The sequence below is a fragment of the Ahaetulla prasina genome, chromosome 1, assembly GCF_028640845.1.
Source record: "Ahaetulla prasina isolate Xishuangbanna chromosome 1, ASM2864084v1, whole genome shotgun sequence".
NCBI classification, from domain to species: Eukaryota; Metazoa; Chordata; class Lepidosauria; order Squamata; family Colubridae; genus Ahaetulla; species Ahaetulla prasina.
This window is the reverse complement of record NC_080539.1, coordinates 210772053-210790845: the sequence shown is the minus strand read 5'-3', so window position 1 is coordinate 210790845 and position 18793 is coordinate 210772053. Positions and strand designations below refer to the sequence as shown.

The following is an 18793-nucleotide window of genomic DNA, read 5'->3' as shown; positions in this document are numbered from 1 at the left end:
CTCCCACTCACAAAGAGGTAGAGCTTGCAGTGTGATGTTGCTTTTGTCATTCTGAAGCCTTTGGACACCACTGTAATTAGAATACATAGATATTTATATTTCTAAGTGAAAGAAAATGTCATGTACTTCTCTGAAATTTGCAATTCAGTTCCCAAGTAAAACAACATGAAGGATTGTGGGGTTGATGACAAGGAATGTCTGAGAAGTCTGGACCTACCAGCATGTCACTGCTCCCTGTCAGTCTCTAATCATACATAGAGGAAATTTTAATCACATGGGAACAGTTTGAATCACATGGAGAAATTTAAATTACATACAGGAAATAATCCTGAATCTGGGAAGTAGTTCTGTATATGAAATCTGTTTTTCTTTTAACAACCCTGTCATCCCTTGCATCAGGGTGGAGTCAGGACAACTTAATGGAGCTGAGCGTTTACTGGCTGGATGCCCTTCCTGATGCCTAAGTGAAGTTCACAGCAGATATTTTCCCTTTGTGCCCAGAGAAAGAAATATCTGCCACAAACCTCACAGCCTTCTGATTGTGAGGTGAGAGCTCCACCTCTAGGCCATTATGCTGCTCAATCCTGTATATTTCAAATACGTGGGTTGGTGTGTGTGTTTTTTTTGTATAGGAATTGGTTGTGAAATATTATTTCTAACTACTTTCGATTCTAGCAGAGAACTTTGTTTAATGAAAAATGTCATAATTTGGCTCAAACTTGCTTTGTTTTCATGTGCTAAAGCTTAATAAAGTTAGCAGTTACCCCAAAGGTTAAGAGTGAAGCAGCAGAAAGTAGTCAGGGAGCATATGGCTTTTGCTGAGCCCCAAAAGAAAATTTGGAGAAACTAAATATTTTTTTCCAAGCATCTCCTGAAAAGGATCAAAATAAAATATTTCAGGCCACTCTGAGAAACCACAAAATTAAACTTGTAGAATGGCAGCAGGTGATTTTCCTTGTTTTTCCTGAAATATTTTTTCCATTGTCCAGAAGGTTTTCTCTGCTGCACCAAAGTAGATAAAGAACAGATGTTGAAGAATCATTGCAACGCTCTGTGCAGAAGATTGATGACTAATGTGCATGTGTTGTCACTTTTGAACAACTTGGCTTTTAATAGGAAAATCTTAAAAAATTGAATCAAGACAAAATGCCAGCAAGACCGCAATATTTTTTTCCAGAAATGTTCAAGGCGATTAATGAATTCTGATGCATCATACAACCTGCAGATGGGAAGATTCAGATCACTGAACCTGCTTGTAGAAAACAGCGGGAACCCAAAGTCCAACCAAGGCAGAAAACAGCAGGAAGTTCTGGCCCCAGAAATGCTCATCTGTGAAGTAACTCTTTTCTGAGATGGATGCAGGTCAGCCACAACGATGGAGAATATTTCTGGGTTGTGCTATGAAGTTGGATGATAACTCGCGCCCTAAAATCATGGTGTCCCCCCCCCATTTAAAGTATAATTTAGCTTTGTTGGTAATAACTTCCCTAACTAACTAGGTGTCCTCCAGATGTGTGGGTCTACCGCTGTTGTGAGTCTCAATGCTAGCAGTTCAACACCTCCAGAGGGTCCAGGCTCTAGGCCAATTAAGAACTTGGCTAGCTTTCCCCAAACTCCACACAGCAGGATTAGGAAACAATCTTGATTGCAGCTGGGAATGAAATTGCCTAAATCAGTTCAATGCCTTCTGATAGCTAAGGCTGCAGCCCACATTTTAAGCTCCTCAGCTGAAAATAAGTGGCTTTTCTCCTTCATTTTCAGGGGAGACTATGGCCTGCAGCACTTAATGGAAACCCTGTTTTATGTTGGGGCCATGTGGCTCTTGGCAATTGGCATATCAACCATTCGTGTCTAGAAAACTCTAGCTCCCAAAAGAGAATACAAATACCAGGTTTGGGAAAACCACTAGATCAGGCGGGTCCAACTTTGGCAACTTTAAGACTTGTGGATTTCAACTCCCAGAATTCCCCAGCAAGTCCATACAGCTTGAAGTTGCTGAGGTTGAGAAACACTGCTTGCTTTGAGTGCATTTGTAACAGGCTGCTCAATTTCAGTGAATTTTCGAGGCAGATTTAGGGAGGAGATGTCTCCTATAACAACATTATTTTCAACCACACAAACTTCTTTTGGCACAGACATCTGGAATCTAGCAGAACTAACACCAGCTGCTTTCAATATTGTGCATAATTGTTAATCATAAACTCTTCTGACAAAGCCATATATCAGCAGAAACAGTCTTCACGAACTACTGATTTTACATGTTCTTTTGTTTTTCTCGCTCTGTGATAGCAATACAATGGAGCAAGATGCTCTTTATATTAATTTAATTAGAAAATTGGTGGCTGGAGATTTTAGCAGCTACTAAGAGCAAAAACAGAGAGATGAGGGAGACCAAACATTTTTAAAAGGAGGAAAAATAAGTCACACGCTGAAATTAATTTGAACTTTATAAGATTTCTTTACCAGTCTAATTTGTGGAAGAAAACAATCAGTGAAGAAAACACAGTAACAATTGTGACTCAGCTTTAGACAGTAAAGGGCAGAGAAATATGCAAACAAAAATAATATCCAAATTATAAATATGCAGACCACCAACAACTTCAACAACAGAATTAAACTTTCACAAGTCAATCGTTTGATCTTTTGAAACAAGGGGATTCTCATTGTTCTTAGTCTGGGACAGTTGTGTTGACTGGGGATGATAACCTTATTTTTTTTTTAACATTTCTGAAAGATCTCTCAGGCTGTTCATGACATCACAACTTCCATCAGAAAGGCAGTTTAAAATGGACAGATGGCTTTTCCTTTCCAAGATCCATACGAACACATTTCATTATTGTAAAAACGCAAGAAGGACCTCTTTCTGTTGCTTTTTCTTTCGTTTATACATGTTATTCTTCTCAAAGGATGAGCCGTGTTTTGCATATAAGGGAAATAATATATATGTATATAAACAAAACCTTTGCCAGACCAATTCTTGAATACAGCTCATCTGGGCTTGGACAATCTGGAACTGCCTGTGGCCTAATCTAAGCATAGTGCACAAAATTGTCTGCTACAATGTCTTATCTGTCAACGACTTCGTCAGCTTCAACCACAATAATACACGGGCAAACAATCAATACAAACACAAGGTAAATCACTCCAAACTTGATTGCAGGAAATACGATTTCAGCAGCAGAGTGGTCAACGCCTGGAATGCTCTACCTGATTCCTTTGTTACATCCTCAAACCCCCACAGCTTCAACATTAAACTATCTACCTTAGACCTCACCCCATTTCTAAGAGGTCTGTAAAGGGGGGAGCGTGCAGAAGCGCACTAGTGTGCCTCCCGTCTCTGTCTTACTGTCCCCATTTATCTGTACTTATTTCCTATGTTTATGTTTATGTTTACCTATACACCTGCTATGTTTATATACCTATACCTGCTATCTTGTACATGTTTGACAAACAAACAAGTCAACAAATAAATAAGTGCTGTGTGTGTGTGTGTGTGTGAGCATGTGTGTGTGTGTAATAAAATGTTGTCGTTTAGTTGCTAAGTTGGGCCCGTTCTTCACAACCTCATGGACCACAGCACGCCAGGTTCCCCTGTCTTCCACCGCTCCCTGAGTTGCCTAAATTCATGTTCATTGTGCTGATGACGCTATCTAACCATCTCATCCTCTGCCTATCCCGTCCTCCTTTCACCTTCAATGTTTCCCAATGTCAGGGGTCTTTTCCAATGAGTCCTCTCTTCTCATTAGGTGGCCAAAGTATTGGAGCTTTAGCTTCAGTATCTGACGTTCCAAAGAACAATCAGGATTGATTGCCTTGTGTCATGAGAGAAGAGTTCAGATTTGTTGTATGTAGTATGTGATTGAATGTGTGTGCACGTTCAGATTTAATTTAATTTAATTATATTTTTCTAAACCATGCTTCACAGTTTGGTGGACCAGAAAAGTTTGAGGTTTTTTGGCTAAACGTGCAACATTTTTCAATTTTTTTTAAAGAAGAATATGCAATGGAAGTAACAGTATCATATATTATTTCATCTATAGTTTCTAACTGAGTGTCGTTATAAATCAGTTTGGTGTTAGACTGCTCCCATCTGATGGATAGTTAGGATTTAGGTATTCCACAGTGCGAAGAGAGACCTCCTAAGAGAGAAGCCTAAGATATCTTACAAGTGAAGCATCTAAGCAATAGTCAGCAAGGTGAAACCAATTACTTTACCAAAATGGCGGATGGCACACATTATCAGTTTATGGCAGGATAAGACCTAATATTTCACCATTTCTATAGTTTCCCCAGCACGGAAAGCAATACTGATCAGCAAATGCTGGAAGTGGATGGAGGATTTGTGTTCTTGTGCACTCCAAGGATTTTAAAAAATTATCTCAATTGAACTCTACCTGCTTCTTTTGTCTTCTCTTCCCAATTCACTGAATTGGGTTTTTTTTTGAGTACTGCTGTACCTCTGTGAATACTACTATCTAAATATTTGTGCTTCATAATAAATAAAAGGATGACTCTCCATATTTTCTTTGCATAGAATTGGCTTACAATAATTTCACATACATTTTTAATTTTTTTTTTTTTGCATTTATATCCCGCCCTTCTCCGAAGACTCAGGGCGGCTTACACTATGTCACCTGACGATTCTGACGATTCCAAGCTTTCTTAATTCTAGCCACCTCCTTTTAGGTAGAAAAAATAATATTTTTCTTTCTCTTGGTGAGAAATGGCTAAGAATCAGGAACTCTTCTTAATGTCCTGTAGTTCTATCTTCTGTCCAACCTGAACAAAAAATCATTTACTGTAGTCAGGTTCTTACAGTGACAGTATTCTTTGCTGAAAACCGGATTAGATTTTATTGGATGCTGCGCGCAAGAAAAAATATTTTTCTGCTTTCCTTGAAATTGCTAGATTTTATTTGCTAGATGTCATTCTTAAGCCCTTGTTTGCTTTCACAGAAATTAATATCAAGGTAGCAAGGACGGAATGCCAGTGGCAATTTTGGAGACAGTTCATTCCATGAAAGGGAAGTTAGGTCTCTCACCTCTCAAAAAGAACTTAAAATCTCCACATTCATTCTTCTCTCCCTCCACTTTGCTGGCTTTGTTAAATTTAATTAGCCAGGGGCTGATTTATTAATCCTCAAAGCAGAACAACTTCTATTTGTCATTTTATAATTGACATAATTTCTTTATCTTTACAAGCCTTTGCAGGAGATAATAGCCATTAAGTGATGTTATTCCCAGATGCCTTCACCACGAAAAGTGAAACAGCAGAGATCCATATCAGGAACATAAATACTTACCCACTTGTTCATTTATATTTCTGTTTAACTGTGTGTGGGGTTTTTTTCTTTTGTTATTCTTTAAACTCTTTTAAATACAAACTAGATTAGATTTTTCAGAAAATGGCTCTCTCTCTTTCTGATGCCACCCCTTGGGATCAGCTGACTGCCCCTGACAAAATGCTTGGTGAAGAATGTTGCATTGAACCCATGATTGTAGATTTTTTTTTTTTTACATTTATATCCCGCCCTTCTCCGAAGACTCAGGGCGGCTTACAGTATATAAGGCAATAGTCTCATTCTATTTGTATATTTTACAAAGTCAACTTATTGCCCCCCCAACAATCTGGGTCCTCATTTTACCTACCTTATAAAGGATGGAAGGCTGAGTCAACCTTGGGCCGGGCTTGAACCTGCAGTAATTGCAGGCTGCTGTGTTTTAATAACAGGCTTCTTACAGCCTGAGCTACCACGGTGAAGATGACCTTCACTCTATCAAGGATCTTAGAGTACTCATCTCAAATGATCTAAGCCCCAGAGCTCACTGTAACAGCATTGCCAAAAAGGCATTAAGAGTTGTTAACCTAATTTTGCGAAGCTTCTTCTCCGGTAACATTGTATTGCAAACAGGGCATACAAAACCTTTGCCAGACCAATTCTTGAATACAACTCATCTGCCTGGAATCCACACTATATATCGGGGTCCAGAGGTATTTCATGAGAAGAGTACTCCACTCCACTCCTCTGCTCAGAATAGAATCCCTTATGCCACCAGGCTTGAAATTTTGGGCTTGGACAACCTTGAACTACATTGCCTATGGTCTGACCTAAGCATAATACACAAAATTGTCTGCTACAACATCCTACCTGTCAATGACTACTTCAGCTTCAACCGCAACAATACACGGGCAAACAATAGATACAAACTCATGGTAAACCACTCCAAACTTGATTGCAGAAAATACGACTTCAGCAACAGAGTGGTCAGTGCCTGGAATGCACTACCTGACTCCATTGTTACATCCTCAAACCCCCACAGCTTCAACCTTAAACTGTCGACCGTGGACCTCACCCTGTTCCTAAGAGAGGGCGTGCATAAGCACACCAGCGCCCCTGTCCTACTGTCCCCATTTATTTGTACTCATTTCCTGTGTTCATGTCCATGTTTATGCTTATACCTGTTATCTTGTACATGTTTGACAAAACAAACAAACAAACAAACAAACCCATGTTGCAACCTATAAACTGCTTTTCAGATGGGTTGAGAACAAGTTGCAAATAGAGTTAGGGAACATGGCAAAAAAAACATCTTGCCAAAGGATATTCATGGTGTGGTTAGATGCAAGGATGGGAAGGGTCTCCATCTCAGTTCACAGATAATTCAACAGGTTCAATGGTGGCCAAGGTTGAAAGTTGGCATATATGTTATTTATCAAGGTTAGACAGCCTCTGTGTGTTTTGGAAGTCACAAACAACATAAGATGCCTTTCCCTTCTAACCAGAATTGATCCCTTACATTTTTCAACTTAAGATTCTTTTACAAATATCTTTTTGACAACCAATTTGATCCAATGATTAAAGACACCAGGGTAGAAACTAAGAGACCCTGAATTCTAGTTCCACCTTAGGCACTGAGCCGGCTGGGTGACCTTGGGCCAACCACTCTCTTTTAGCCCTAGGAAGGAGGCATTGGCAAACCAATTCTGAAAATACTACCAAGAAAACTGTAGGGACATATCCAGGTAGTCACCAGAAATCAACACTGACTTCAAAGGCACCAAAACAAAACAATTTAACCGAAAAACAGTTTATGCATTAAAGGTTTGGTAATATTGCCAGTGACACAAAAGATGAATGAATGAGGAGGTAGGACAATTCCACCTGCAAATGTGATACACACACACACACACACACACACACACACACACACACATATATAGGTCTTTGGTTATTTGGGTTTTCTCCGGCGTAAAATTGGAAGTGTCTTGGCGACGTTTCGACGAAGTCTCATTCGTCATCTTCAGGCTTCAGCTTCGTGCTTCTGGGAGCAATGTGTGATTGCAGCTGTAATCACACATTGCAATCACACATTGCTCCCAGAAGCACATGTGTGCAGATTGCAGATTACAGCAATGTGTGATCGCAGCTGTTTCTTCCTTTTAACTGCTAGTGGGGGTTTGAACTGATTGGGTGGGAGCTTGGCTGTGCTCTGATTGGATGGGGGTTTTTCTGTGCTCTGATTGGCTGGGGGTGTCCTGTGTTGGTGGGGGCTTGGTTGTGCTCAGTCTAGTCTGTGCTGCAGGGGGATTTGAGCTGGTGAGCTGCATAGCTGTTGTTTGGCTTTGTGGTGGTGCTACATCTTCATAGTGGGTGTCAGTCTGCTGCATGTATGGATTGGAGGGGTTTGAAATGGCTAATGTTGCAGCTGCGGTCTGGCTTCTGGTCCTTGGTCGTGCTTCATGATCAGTGTGGGTTTGGGTCTGCTTTCTGGGTGGATGTGCGGTGGTGACATCCTGTGTGGACCTTGTGAGTGTGGGTCTGGTGTCATTCCTCGTGTTAGGGACTCGTTTGTCAATAAGGCGGGTTTCCAAATGGCTGGTAGGCGGGAGGTGTCATCTCGTTTGTTCATGCTGTGTGGGCGTTTTTCTATCTCAATGGCTTCTCTGATTATTCTGTTGTTAAAGTGTTCAGTTTTGGCGATAGTTCTGGTCTTTTTAAAGTCAATATCATGTCCTGTGACTTTAAAGTGTTGGACCAGGGAAGAAGTTGGTTCCTCTTTTTTGAATGAGTTCTTGTGTTCTTCAATGCGTGCACTTATTCTTCTGTTGGTTTGTCCAATGTATGTGGTGGGGCAGGCGGTGCATGGGATTTCATATACTCCTTGATTTTCTAACTCAATTTTGTCTTTGGGGTTTCTTAGGATGGTGGATATTTTTCTGTTTGTGCAGAATGCTGTCTTGATGTTGTGTTTGTGGAGGATCTTGCTGATTCTGTCTGTGGTGCCTTTTATATATGGGAGGAGGGCTGTGCCGTTTTCTTGTTCTCTGTCTTGGATTTTAGTGGGGGGTTCTTTTTGGATTAGCTTGGTAATCTTATTAGCACAGAAAAACCCCCATCCAATCAGAGCACAGCCAAGCTCCCACCCAATCAGTTCAAACCCCCACTAGCAGTTAAAAGGAAGAAACAGCTGCGATCACACATTGCTCCCAGAAGCACGAAGCTGAAGCCTGAAGATGACGAATGAGACTTCGTCGAAACGTCGCCAAGACACTTCCAATTTTACGCGGGAGAAAACCCGAATAACCAAAGACCTATATATATATATATATATATATATATATATATATATATATATATATATATATATATATATATATATATATATATATATATATATATATATATATATATATAATGAGATATATATATATCTCACTGAGCAATTTAAGGCCCTTCTGGCCCTTATTGAAACAGAGGAAGTTGAAGAGGAGTGGAGGAGAGATTTTTCTTTCCTCAGACCGATTTTCATTTCAATTATTCTCATCCACCGCAAGATACGAAAAGTGAAATATTGGAAAAGGCCAGTGATAGAATGCTGCTGGTTTAACAACCGGTTTGGTGTGTGCGTTTGCATGTGTGTATGCCTAAGGCGCTCGCACACAGCGCTGAAAATGGAGCATTTAGAAGCTCAGTTGCTTACCTTCCAGGTCAGCAACGGTAAGTAATACAGTGAGGGGATGTGTGAATGATGTGTGAATCAGCTGAGCTGATTGAGATGAGCTACAACATAAGAAATAAAGGACAGGATAGAGCAGGGATGGGTGGGCAAGGCCAACTGATTGTCGGCACTACTGGTTCGCCCGAACTGGTCCGAACTGGCTGAATTCCACCTCTGGAAAATGCTGAACTGAGGCGATTTGAAACTGGAAACTGAGATCCAAGAGCTGGAATCAGCAATATTTTAAATCCTATAGTTGCATAGTTATCTTCTACCCACCCATCACCCATCCCTTCACATTCTCTGCAAGGGTCATGGCATCAGAGATTTTAAGATCTCTCTTTCTCTGCCATAGGAGAGGAGATCCAGTTGATCCTTGAAGGTCTGAAATGCCTTCTCAAGGTACGCGCTACAGATAGTTCTTGACTTACAACAGTTCTCTTAGTGACCATTTGAAGTTACAGTGAAAATGAAAAAAAGTGACTTATGACCATTTTTCACACTTATGACCATGGCAGCATTCCGATGGTCACGTGATTTATATTCGGATGCTAGACAACTGATTCATATTTGAGGAGTGTAGTGTCCTGGGGCCATGTGATCACCTTTTCTGACCTTCTGACAGGAAAGTCAATGGGGAAGCCAGATTCATTGAACAACCATGTTGCTAATTTAACAACCACAGGGATTAACAAATGTGGCAAGAAAAGTGATAAAATGGGGCAAAGTTCACTTAACAAATTTCTCACTTAACAACATAAATTTTGACCTCAATTGTGGTCCTAAGTTGAGGACTACCTGTATTTCACTTTAAATAACTTCAGTTCAGTTTCACAGGTAATAATAATTAATCTCACACTCATCTCTTATGTGAACATTAGCATAAATTGGAACATCTGTTTGAAATCTTTATTCACACTCCAAAAACGGAAGGTTATTTTCATGAACCACAATGAATTATTTCTGTGCCTTGATGAACTACACACTGTTTGTTTGTTTGTTTGCTTGTTTGTTTTGAAAAATAAAACATCACGAGTTTTTGGCGGTGAAAGGTGTTTGACATTCTCAAGAAACATGTAAATAAAATAATAAAAATAAAAATTCTGAATTCTGAATCACTTTACAGTTTCTCTCAGTAAAAAGACACCTTGTGGAAAAACAGTTAAACAGAGTCAAATGCCTGAAGAGACATTGAGCAGGAAATGATGAATCAAATGATGAATTAAAGAACAAGATGTTGCTAAAAACAGACATAGGCTCATGGAATTAATGGAATCAAAATGAGATTGGAACAGGGGTGGGTTCTATTTACCTTTACTACTGGTTTGCAACCGGACCGTGCCAGAGGTGGGTTTCAGCAGGTTCTGACCAGTTCTGGAGAACCAGAAGCAGAAATTTTGAGTAGTTCGGAGAACTAGTAAATACCATCTCTGACTGGCCCCGCCCCCATCTATTCTCTGCCTCCTGAGTCTCAGCTGATTGGGAGGAAATGGGGATTTTGCAGTAACCTTCCCCTGGATTGGGGAGGGAATGGAGATTTTATAGTATCCTTCCCCTGCCATGCCCACCAAGCCACGCCCACCAAGCCATGCCATGCCGTGCCCACCAAGCCACACCGACAGAACTGGTAGTAAATAATTTTGAAACCCACCACTGGACCGCGCACATGCTTCTGCGCATGTGCAGATCACCCATGATGATGTCATGGGGGTGGGTGGAGCCTCCCACCAGTTTTACTACCGGTTCTATAGAACTGGACCAAACCAGGAACAACCCACCACTAGATTGGAAGTCAAGATAGATATTTAAGTTATACCTACTTGAGTCGAATGGCTTCTATTCCTTAAATGTGAATTTTAGAGAGAGACTTTTGTGTTTGTGTGTGTGTGAATTGTATTGTTTTGATCTCTGTTCAGCTTTTACACAGTGAAATGAAAATCTTCATGGAATAGAATTCTTGCAAGGTCCTTACGTGATAGACAGTCTACCAGTGTTTTTACCAATTGAAGGATGATTATCTTAATAATAAAAGAAGAAATTATATTCTATAATTATATCCCCATGCACAATGTTTGATCAAAGCATTATAAACTCCAATTGACATTGGGGTTCATAATCAGAATATAAATTGCTGCAAAATTTTACATCAGAACTCAATCTTTTCCCCTTTGTATTTGAGCCTTGACAATAATTGTATGCTCCACCCCATCGTAAGTATTACAGTGTAATAAGGAAGCCAATTTAATGTAACTTGACAACATAATATTTTCTCAGAAAAAGCAGAGGGATTACTTCCAAGAAAGCATGAATGGAACACTACATCACAGTTGCTTAGACTGGACTTTCAGCTGCGTTCTTTGAATTGTGCTTCTGCGCCTATTTTCCTGAAAGTAAAATTTATTGGATTCACCAGAGACCAACTTTAGAGTAGATTTATGTTGTCTTGATGTTATTATATAATTCTTCTAATTGTGTTTTTGTATCCTGCAGAAATAGATGAGAAGAGAATGAACAACAATTCCCAAGATGAAGTAAGTTAATTGCAATTTAAAAAATAAATAACTGTTGCATTGTCTGACAAACATTCAGAAATGTCTTAATTCTTTCCTTCTTGTATCATAGCAGAGATATTAATCCTTAAATTGTCTGTTGGGATATACAGGGGGTAGAAGACACAGTCAGCTCAATGACATTTATTAAATCTCTTATTTATTATTAATCAATGTCATTTATTAAATAAAGTCAGTACAATATTTTCTTAATAACGTTGCCCTCTAAAGTCTTTTCACGACTGGTTTGGCTTTGACTTAATTTAATCAATTTTTTAAAGGCTGGAGAGAATGCCAGAAAAATCTGCTCCATCTTTGTTTCTACAGACTCTGAATAGATATTTGAACTGAGATCAGAGGCTCATTTTGACACCTATCCTAGGGGATTACCGCATTTGAGATGCAAAAATTTAGACAGTCACTAGATGGCAGCAAAGATTTTGATTTTTTTGTATCTCTTTGTTGGCACCTAATGATTATCCGGAACCATGACTTCAAAATTAATTTGAAATTATGAAAAATTTTCAGGGGGGAAAAAAACCTCAAATCAGTTAGATATGAAAAACATTTTCTAATCCCCAAAAGGCTGTATCCTTCCAATAATTACTAAAAAGAAGTCATCCTCATCGCCATCATTTTAGCCATTGTCAATCCACTGCAGGATGAAGGCCACTTCCGCATGTTTCCAACCCATACAGTCCTGAGTGTTCTTCTGCAAATTAGGCTGGCAATATAAATAAAATTAAAAAGTTTTAGTGCACATGATATATATTTGCTGAAAATTAAATCATAAATTATTATTGGTATTATTCTGTAAAAAATGGAGGTGGCAAAAAAGTTGCCGTTGCCTGTTCAATTTTCTAGCTATCTCTTTCCAGGATATTTCATTCGATTCCTCTGTTTTCTCCCTCCTCCATCATCGGTCCTATATGTGCAATCCTCATTGGACAAGTTTGGATGACATCCATCCTTGTTTAATGTCTTTCTTAAATAACAAGTTGATTAACATCTTCCTTTTGTGCATCATTGATGCTGTTTTAATTATGCAAGGATTCATGCTTGCCTCCAAATTTTGAAAATCGAAAAAAATTATAGAAAATAATAGAGGAAAGAAAAATAATTATCCAGACAATATAATGCCAATCCTGAAATGGGTTTCTCCCATTCTTTCTATCCTCTATACAGCATGTTCCAGACCAATTTCATTTTTTACTGAAAATTGAAATAGGCCAGTGTTACTTTTAATAGCAAGAAACTTTATCGATTTTTTTTTTCAAATTTAGGTACAAACATTTAAAAGCATTAAATGATGACAATCAATGTCCCATCACACAATGAATATGGTTAGCACTCTCTGACTGCATCCAATAATTTATTCATACAAAGCATCTTTCCATCCATTAACATAAAATATTATGAGCCATTTTACATTTCACAGAGCAACTTATAGAGCTGCTGAATCTTCCTTGCTTTGAAGGGATATGCTTAAAATATACACAACAACCCCTACACAACTCTTTGGAATTGGGATATGGTGTTTTAAGTTGAGATTCTTTAAAGAAGGAATATGCGAATTGATTATTTCACATTGCCCGTATGTCATTAGCTGAACCCAGCAGTATTTATTTGTTTGTTTATTATTATAGTTTTGGCTGCTTAGTTGAGCAATTCCAGGCAGCTTTAAAAATCTGATGCTAACTTCCAGATTTTGGGAACAAAGCCAAAAAAAGGAGCAATACAACCAGTTGGTAGACACCATTGGAGGAGGGCTCTATTAATATCTGGTGACATCTGATGAAATATGAATTGTAGCTCATGAAAGCTGATGTCTTTTAATAAAATTTATTAGTTGGAAAAAATGCCACCAGTTTGCATCTGATTTTTTTTAAAAAATCTAATTGTGTACCCCATCCCAAAAGGGGAGGGGAATAAAGAACTTGGCCTTCACCTAAAATATTTATATCATTTTTTTAAAATTTCTCAAAGGAATGGATTATGTTGCTTCAAGCTACAAGGCAGAAAGTATTGCAGTGCAACTACTGCAGCAGACCAGATCAAGAAGATGCTTCAAAGCCAAAACAAAGAGGCCTCCTCACTGTAATGATATAGGAGAAAGACGTTCAGTGAAGAGGCAAAAGAAATGCAAAAGAATGGTAAGAGAGCATAGCCCCCTGCTGCATAATGGGTGGAAAATGAGACTCTTGAGGGACCTTCCCTAGCTTCTCAGACTGTAAAGGAGGTGGCAGAACATTTGCAAGTTTTCAGACTTTCAAGATTTGGTTAATGTACTCTTACAATAAAGTAGAATTAGATCATTTGGAATTAGAGAATTAGATCATTTTCCTCTTACGATCTGCCTGGGAAGGTTAACAAGTTTAAAATGCCATCTCCTTTACAGGCTGAGAAGCTAGGGAAGGTCCCTCATGAGCTTCTTTTTCCACCCATTATAAAACTTTGGGTTGTGTTCTCTTTTATCCAGGGGTGAGCTTCAAAATATTTAACAAAGGGTTCTCTGCACAGTTGGTGGGTGGGCGCGGCCATGGTGGGCATGGCCTAGTCGGCCTCCTGCACCATGGCGGGGGGGGGGCAGGCACTTTTCCTCTCCCCAGGCTCCGGAGGCCTGGGGAGGGCATAAACGGCCTCCCCAGGCTCCAGAGGGCCTCTGGAGGCCGGAAATGAATCTGTTTTCAGCCTTCCCAATCTTCCGGGAAGCCAGTTTTTCACCCTCCCCGAGCCTCCACACGCACTCTGCACTTACCTGCATCCAAAATGGGCCGCGTGGGGACTTCTGGGAGGGGCGGGGCGGGGTGGGGTGGGCGGGGCCAGCCAGGGGTGGGATTTGGGGGTTCTCCAAAATGTACAGAATCTTAGCTAGAAGTTCTCCTGAACCCCTGTGAACCCCCAGAAGCCCATCCCTGCTTTTATCTGATCATTCCCTAGGCAGCAATTATTTGATCTACCTCTCAAGGTCTTTCTCTTATACCATTACACTCAGTATGGACCTGCGTTGAGAAAAGAGCCTATAGAAGTTCCCTCCCTGTAGTCTAGCGTGTGATACCTTCTTTAGCTCTTGATTGCACTAAAAGATCATTCTTTTTAATTGACAGTTACAGAATGTCTCCCCTAAACAGAGGAAGCAGAGTGTCTACACTGCGCCTGCCATGAAAGGTACTGTTCAGGTACTGTTTCTTCTTATACAAAACACCTCTTGGGTATGGATGCCACTATCTCTCTCTCTGTCATTCCTGGAGTACTTAATGATCACATGATCACTCTGCTAAACAAATAATTCCCCCAACACTGTCAAACTATTTACTAAATCTGCACTACTGTTAATCTTCTCATCGTTCCCATCACCCATCTCCTTCCATTTATGACTGTATGATTGTAACTTTGTTGCTGGTAATCCTTATGATTTATATTGATATTGATTGTTCCTGATTGCTTATTTGTACCCTATGATTATCATTAAGTGTTGTATCATTAAGTGTTAAATTGTACCCTATGACCATCATTTGTGTTGTAAATGTTGTATCTTGATGAAGGGATCTTTTCTTTTATGTACACTGACAGCGTATGCACCAAGACAAATTTCTTGTGTGTCCAATCACACTTGGCCAATAAAAAATTCTATTCTATTCTATTCTATGAAAGGAAAAGAGGCCTCTGTCTGTGATGATGTTCTTTGAAGATGGATTGAAAGGAAGACTATGGAGATTCTATCCATAGTCAACTATCCATAGTCAATTATCCAGGTCATGTTTGTCCCAAAGGTGCTTTTCAAAACACAACTGGGCTTTCTTGGGTTTCCCTTCCCCCCTTGTAAACATGCCACTTCTCATCCAAGAAGCTTCTTTAGTTCCGGCTGAATAGTGGGGAATGGAAGGATTCATATTTATATTCCTTAATGGCCTCGTTGGGGCCACTTGGGAGTTTATCTGTAGTCTCAGCTGGTCTCCACTGATTTAAAAGAGGGGTCAAAGAGGCCATCTATATTAGAATGGAACAGTCCTCTCTCAACAGAGGGGGAGGGATATGACACCACCTATCCCCTGTCTACAACATTGTCCTCTCAGCAGTCCCAAGAAGGTTCCACACCTATTTGCAGTCTGGTTCAGGAGACCCTGAGAGTACAGATAAACATGCAGCTGACCTCAATGACTCTCAGGGAGCCAACAACCAACCTTCAAAGTGCTAACGACCAGATGACAGGTCCATATTATATTTATATGGAAGAATATAAATCCTTCCATTCCCCACCATTCAGCCAGACCTGAAGACGCTTCTTGGATGAGAAGCAAAATGTTTTCAAGGGGAAAAAACCCCAAGAAGTCCCATTGCCTTTTGAAAAAAACCACCTTTGGGATTGAAAGGAAGGGAATTCAGAAAGGCTGCGACCTCAAACCCAGGTCACAATCCTTTCCGTGGTACTGTACAAGTGAAGGATGGGCTCCTCCCTCATTCATTTCCAAGCAATGATCTTATCTGTTTATTTATTTATTCAGCTTATAGGGCTGATCACTTGCCATGCAACTCTGGGTGGCTAAGAATCCATTAACAACAATCATAAATCTTTTTTTGTTTTTAAATTAAAACCACAGATCACATCCAGGAAGTTACAGAAACCATACATCACCAAAGATGGGCTCTGCAATCATCCTGGCCTATTGCATGGGGGGGGGGGGAAGAACCAGGTTTTCAATGCCTTATAAAAGCCTAACAGAGTCAGGGCATATCTGACTCAGTGTGGAGTTGGGAAGTTATTCTTCCTGAATCCTATTAGATGGAATTGTTTGATACAAGAGATCGGAGTTTTACCTGATCAGATTTCAAGGAACACACATAACTTTTTTTAAAAAAAAATTCTAATAAAATGACTATGACCTTCTTCATAATGACAGATACCACTTTTTTTTTCAAAGGTGGACAATGATACTCCTGCATAAGTCTCTCTTGATGACTGTCATGCTCCTTATTCTATCTGCCCCCAGGATTTAAATCTTTCTTCAAATCAAAAAATATGGGTAGCTAGCATGGCTCAAGGCAAAACATTTAGCCTTTAGCTTCAGAGGAGATTGCTATATTTTAATACTCCCAAATAGCCATAGAAATTGGTGATTCTTAACTGTGCTGAATTTCCTCAGGAAGTCTCCTTAACTATAGACTCCGATTCATTTTATTTCCAGTACGATCAACAGACTTGATGGAGAGACATGGATCTTCTTCAGTTATGCTTTCGATTATGAAAAACAAAATGCCAAGATATATTACGTACCTAAAAAACACCCAAAGCCTACACATTCCACAAAATGAGTTTATACTGTATAGGGGCTGTAACTATAAACTGGAAATACTAATATTTGCTTCTTTAAAATTCAGATACAACATAAATCTCCCAAGTAAAGATATATGCACAAAATTGCAATCTAGTAAATTGCCCCCAAGATTTACCACACAGAAGTAGAAGTGGGATCTTTTAGTAGTGATCCAAACATGTTTGAGATTGACCAAACATTCTTGAACACAGGAGGACCTATTCAGTGGTGGGATTCAGCCCATTCGTACCACTTTGGGAGAACCGGTTGTTAACTTTGTGAGCAGTTTGGCAAACTCTGTGGCTCAGGCTGCTAATGCAGTCTGTTATTAACAGCAGCTGCTTGCAATTACTGCAGGTTCTAGTCCCACCAGGCCCAAGGTTAACTCAGCCTTCCATCCTTTATAAGGTGGGTAAAATGAGGACCCAGATTGTTGGGGGCAATAAGTTGACTTTGTATATAAATATACAAATAGGATGAAGACTATTGCTAACATAGTGTAAGTCGCCCTGAGTCTTCGAGAAGGGCGGTATATAAATGCAAAAAAACCCACAACCCCTGGTTGTTGGAAGAAATCATTAGGGTAGAGAACTGGTTGTTAAATTACTTGAATCCCACCACTGGACCTATTCCCATGCCAACTTCTCAGCTGGCTTCTCCCATGCCAACTTCCCACTAGCCACTATGGTATGGCTAATATTGTTCATGGCAGAACGGAAAAGCTGCCATCAGTCTTCTTTCTCCCAGCTGAGCACACTCTCTATCTGCTCTAACAGTGTGCAAAGTAAGCTTTTGTATATGCCAGGGATTTTGCTAGGTTTACATCCTCTATGGATTTCAGAAGGGATGCTCAGTGGCTCAGACGCTGAGCTTGTCGATCGAAAGGTCGGCAGTTCAGCAGTTCAAATCCCTAGTGCCACATAATGGGGTGAGTTCCCATTACTTGTCCCAGCTTCTGCCAACCTAGCAGTTCGAAAGCACGTAAAAAATGCAAGTAGAAAAATAGGAACCACCTTTGGTGGGAAGGTAACAGTGTTCTGTACGCCTTTGGTATTTAGTCATGCTGGCCACATGAACCATGGAGAATCTTTGGACAGCATTGGCTTTTTGGCTTTGAAACGGAGATGAGCACCGCCCCCTAGAGTCAGGAACAACTAGCAGGTTTGTGTGAGGGGAACTTTTACCTATGGATTTCAGAAACTATCCAGAGCTATCCTTTAATTTTTCCTTTATAGCCTTATGAGTTGTGTTGGGCAGAGAGAACAAGTCACTCTATAATTTTCCATTCTGATTGGAGACCGAATGAAGCTAGATTGCCCCAAGCCTGGTCCAATGCCTTAGCATCCTAAGGGCTCCTCCCTTTCTGAGAATTTGAATTGAGTCCTTGGGGCAGGCTGGCCTTGATCAGCAAGTTTTGATCCATGCACCAAAACTAGCTAATGCATCCAAACAATCTTTGCTGAATGATAGACAGAGTAAGTCCAATGAATGTTCAATATCTTCATAAATGATTTAGATGAGGGGATAGAAGGGGAACTCATCAAATTTGCGGTGGGGGGAGGGAATAGCCAACACATTAAAAGATAGTTTCAAGATCCAGAAAGATCTTGACAGACTTGCACACTGGGCCCTACCCAGCAAAATGCAATTCAATGATGAAAAAAGTAAGGTTTTAACACTTAGACAAGAAAAACCAAATGCATAGGTATAGAATAGGTGATATGTGGCTCAACAGCAGTAACTGTTAAGTGGTTGTCTACTAGGAACTAGGATTCCTAGTAGACAACCACTTAACTATGAGCCAGTAGGGTGCCACATCTGACAAAAAAGACAATGCAATCCTAGGATGCATCAACAGATTGATAGTATCAAGGCCAATGCTGATGCTTTGGTAAGACCGCACTTGGAATACGGCATTCAGTTTTGGTCA

General features: G+C 40.0%; 1 protein-coding gene across 2 annotated transcripts in view; it reads left to right on the top strand.

Moving 5' to 3' along the window:
• Nucleotides 1-18793, top strand: part of PPP1R1C (protein phosphatase 1 regulatory inhibitor subunit 1C) — a 51065-nt gene that overhangs the window by 10203 nt on the left and 22069 nt on the right. The window contains exons 3-4 of one of the 2 annotated variants that reach the window (XM_058189355.1): nt 11490-11530; nt 14656-14727. In XM_058189355.1, coding sequence (XP_058045338.1) covers nt 11490-11530; nt 14656-14727 — 113 coding nt within the window. The remainder of the gene's footprint in view (nt 1-11489; nt 11531-14655; nt 14728-18793) is intronic. The other variant, XM_058189346.1, reaches the window with a different exon arrangement.